The 1709-nt window shown below is 34.0% G+C and overlaps 1 protein-coding gene across 1 annotated transcript; it reads left to right on the top strand.

Moving 5' to 3' along the window:
• Positions 1-5: 5 nt before the first annotated feature.
• On the top strand, positions 6-816 carry LOC115285310 (olfactory receptor 6C75-like; the record flags this gene model as incomplete). The annotated part of the gene is given in 2 exon segments (XM_029931601.1): positions 6-181; positions 183-816. Coding segments are annotated over 2 exon segments (810 nt in total), but the record flags the coding sequence as incomplete, so codon positions are not given.
• Positions 817-1709: the final 893 nt, after the last annotated feature.

Raw genomic sequence — 1709 nt, forward strand, 5'->3', positions numbered from 1 at the left:
TAACCATCATCATTCTCACTCTGCTGGATCCCCACCTAAAGATACCAATGTACTTCTTCCTACGTAATTTCTCCTTTTTAGAAATCTCATTCACAACTGTCTGTATTCCAAGGTTCCTGGTGAGCCTTGTGACAAAGGACAGAACTATTTCCTATATGAGCTGTATGACTCAGTTTTTTTTTTATCTTTTTGGGAGTAACTGAATTTTACCTTCTGGCTGCTATGTCCTACGACCGTTATGTGGCTATATGTAAACCTCTGCATTATACGACCATCATGAGCAACAAAGTGTGCTACCAACTTGTACTCAGCTCTTGGGTAACTGGATTCTTGATCATCTTTCCTCCAATAACCTTGGGACTCAAGTTGGAATTTTGTGCTTCCAATGTCATTGATCATTTTATTTGTGATTCTTCTCCCATCCTGCAGATCTCTTGTTCAGATACACATTTCCTAGGGCTAATGTCCTTTTTCTTGGCTGTGATGACATTGATGGTCACACTGATGTTAGTGATTATCTCCTATGGCTACATCATCAAGACAATTCTCAAATTCCCTTCTGCTCAGCAAAGGACTAAAGCCTTTTCTACCTGTTCTTCCCACATGATTGTAGTTTCCATCTCTTATGGTAGCTGTATTTTCATGTACATAAAGCCATCAGCAAATGACAGAGTGACTTTAAGCAAAGGAGTAGCTGTGCTCAATACCTCAGTTGCCCCCTTATTGAATCCCTTCATTTATACACTAAGAAACCAGCAAGTGAAACAAGCCTTTAAGAATATGGTCCAGAAAGTTTTATTTGCTTCAAACAAATGAGAACATTCTAAAAAAGTATGAAAGGAATAATGAATAAAAATGTTGCCCTTTTAATCTTGGATTACTTTGTCTTACTCTACACTTATGTTCAAATTATATTAGCAATTTCCATCCCCTGGGGACTCCTTTCATTCAATTATTTCTGGCTAGAAATCCTATTCCACAAATCTGCTCCTTTACTGATTTCAGAAATGATGAATTTTAAATGTGATATTTTTCACAGATCATACTGTATGAAACAAATGTTTTCAGTGAGTCTCTGTATGAGTTGGTGTGTAAGATGCTTTTCCAGAATGTGGCATGTAAATGGAATGAATGTTTGTAATAGGAATCATATTTTTAGGGCAAAAATGGAGAATATTATGTTTCATATATGTCATTTTTTAATGTGCGAGCAGATTGCACAAATTATAAAGTAAATCAAAGTAAGATAAAATTTATAATAACGTATTTTACAAAATGCTTTTCTTTCTATAAGAATAAATTTTGATCCTTGTATATGTCATGAATGAGAAAAAATAATGATCAAATTCTGTATGATCCCAACTGAAAATGTTTTTTAGTTAAATTTCTAAAATTTGAACACCTGAAAGACAAGTCTACCTATATGAGTGAATTGCATTACAATGTAAGAAATTATTTCATTGCTTTACTTTAGAGCATAAAATATATTCTACCTCTCCCACAGAATTTTCCTAATTATATAAATCTATTTTCTTTACCTAAAACATTTCTTATTTGAGTGTAATAACCATTTTCCCGTGTAATGCTAAGTTGCATTTTTTTTCTTTTTTCTTTTTTCTTTTTTTAAGTAGGCTTCATGCCCATCATGGAGCCCAATGTGGGGCTTGAAGTCATGAACCTGAGATCAAGACTTGAGCTGAGATTAAGAG

This window comes from Suricata suricatta, unplaced genomic scaffold, assembly GCF_006229205.1.
Source record: "Suricata suricatta isolate VVHF042 unplaced genomic scaffold, meerkat_22Aug2017_6uvM2_HiC HiC_scaffold_744, whole genome shotgun sequence".
Classification (NCBI taxonomy): domain Eukaryota; kingdom Metazoa; phylum Chordata; class Mammalia; order Carnivora; family Herpestidae; genus Suricata; species Suricata suricatta.